Below are 2,500 nucleotides of genomic sequence, written 5' to 3'. Positions count from 1 at the left end.
TTAAAAGAAAAATCATTGAATCTTCCCTGATCAAACAATTCCCTAACTTTAATATATCAAATGGACAATGGTCACCTGATTATATAACCACCTTGGCAGTCAATAAATTACTTCCTTCCATTGTAAAAGCGGACGACTTGCCACAAAACCCGTACAGTATCATAAACGCTACTTGAAGTGTCATGTCTATGTTCCCTCACTCCACCTCTCCTCTGTATAGAAGATGTGTTTTCTCTTGTCTTTGTAATCCGCTGAAGAGGGTCACAGCCAGTGATCGAAATATACGGAAATTGTTATTTCCTTTCTTTTCTTAATCCAATCAACAGTGGGTCTTTAGTGTATTTATACAAATGTGTTACGACATTACTTGGCAGTGATATATATATATATATATATATATATATATATATATATATATATATATATATATATATGTATATATATATATATATATATATATATATATATATATATATATATATATATAGACATATATATGTGTGTGTCTGGGTGTGTGTGTGTGTGTGTGTGTGTGTGTGTGTGTGTGTGTGTGTGTGTGTGTGTGTGTGTGTGTGTGTGTGTGTGTGTGTGTGTGTGTGTGTATTTCACAGTGAGCTTTCCTCCCTTCCAAGACTCAGCTGTCGAGGTCCTCACCCTTCCAAAGGATGATGATGATGAGCAGGAAGACGTCCAGCCAGATGTGCCTCCTGAACCACTTCATAGTAACCCTAAGAAGTGGCGTTGATGGTCTCGAAGATTGGGTGTGGAATAGGCGAGGATGTCTGGTGTCCCTGCTAGCCTACTACTGCTGTTGTCCTTTCCTTAGATGCAGGACCTCCGGGGCGAAGATGTCCTCCTCCTGTGCTGAGAGTTTGGCGCCAAAATGTAGCCGGGCAGCGACAGGCCCCGCAATAAATCACTCCGCAAAAGGTTAAATTCGGTGGATATAGTTGAAAAAACGGTATTGGGATTGGATTCTAGTTGAGAGAAGACAAAACAAAAGGAAAAAAATAATCTCTGGAGCTGTCTATCATTCTGCTTGATGTTTGTATTCTTTTCGTTGTCCTTTTTAATCTCCTTAGCTCGATCTTTTTTTTCATTTTCGACTGACGAAAGATTGGGACGAAACAAGAAATGTCCTGCAGTCGATCGAATCGCTCTTTTGTTCGATGAAAGGAACAAACGCGAAATGACCTTCTCGTCGGCTGCCATTTTTCAGCAAAGGAACGAGTCTTCTCTTATGTGTGTGTGTGTGTGTATTTTTTCCTTGACATATTTACCTAGAAGAATTTTATAGAAAAATAAAAGATAATCTATTGAATCTCGTCAGCGATTTCCAATAGGTCTAACCCAGATTTTTGGGTAATGATGTGGCCTTATAGAAAGAGGGAGAGAGATGTTTGGACTAAAAAAAAAAGAATGGAAAAGATGGACTTTCTGTCCAACTTGTTACTACGGGATGAAAGACCAACAAAAGGCCGGGGTAAAAAAAAAAAGAAAAAAAAAGGAAACTTGTTTGAAATATGAAGTACAGCTTTCCACGCAGAAGTATAAACTTATGGAACAAGTTGAATGGAAATGTAGTCTAAGCCACCCAATGCAACACCGTAAATGAATTCATTGCAAATTTTGATGAACAGAAACAAAGACGGGATCCCACGAGAATAGCTCCAACCCCGTATACTACAATTAGATAAATACAAATAGGTATTACACACGATACGTAATACGCACAACTATTGCCACCCAACTAGGTAATACACACGAACGCATTTGGTTGTTATTGATGGGGCAATTTGCAGACATGAACAATTCTGTGGTATAGTTCTTCCTTGGATGTTCGCCTGGCAGATACCACAACTATTTTCCCACATAATTGTGGGTGCCCTTGTGTGAAGACTTATCACACTTACGGAGGACTGTGAAAGTCCACACGTGCAGGTATTTACTGATATCTGGCCGTTATTTGGTCAGGTCTTCAAAACCCATCATCGCTTTTGGTCTCCACAGAGCCCAAGTTACCTTAACCAGTTTCACAATTTTCCTTATATTTTTACATAAGAAAAGCTGTCAACCAGTAACTACTCCCCTCTTCCAATTAGCTTATGGCACAGATAAAAACACACAAATACAAACAACACCCAACGTTTAATCATGGAAAGATCTACGGAGGCAAAGGACAGTTTCCAGTTTTGTGTTAATTGGCCCTTGGTTTCTGATCAGAAAGTCATCAATTATTGATTACTCTTATCATTCCCTCGTGGCTTTTTTTTTCGTGCAAATTAAAATCTGTAGTAGAGGAAAAAAATAGTTTTGTGACCTTGGAAGGTATACAGGAGCATGAAAGTAATTAATCTTTTATTTTACATTTTGAATGATTTACTCGACTTGTATGTTGGTTCTGGCTGCCACCAGGAAGCTTCGTTCGGCTCAGGCAAACCCTTTAAGGTCTCTAAAGGGTTAGGAACTGACTCCATTAAACTATGAATACCTTAATCAA

At 38.6% G+C, this 2,500-nt stretch overlaps 1 protein-coding gene across 1 annotated transcript in view; it reads right to left on the bottom strand.

Moving 5' to 3' along the window:
* Nucleotides 1–2,477, bottom strand: part of LOC143025904 (uncharacterized) — a 12,379-nt gene extending 9,902 nt beyond the window's left edge. The window contains exon 1 of the mRNA XM_076185884.1: nt 2,384–2,477. Coding sequence (XP_076041999.1) covers nt 2,384–2,477 — 94 coding nt within the window. The remainder of the gene's footprint in view (nt 1–2,383) is intronic.
* Nucleotides 2,478–2,500: the final 23 nt, after the last annotated feature.

The sequence above is a fragment of the Oratosquilla oratoria genome, chromosome 6 (assembly GCF_046742065.1).
Source record: "Oratosquilla oratoria isolate Oo_2021 chromosome 6, ASM4674206v1, whole genome shotgun sequence".
Classification (NCBI taxonomy): Eukaryota; Metazoa; Arthropoda; class Malacostraca; order Stomatopoda; family Squillidae; genus Oratosquilla; species Oratosquilla oratoria.
This window is presented reverse-complemented; position numbering and strand designations above follow the sequence as displayed.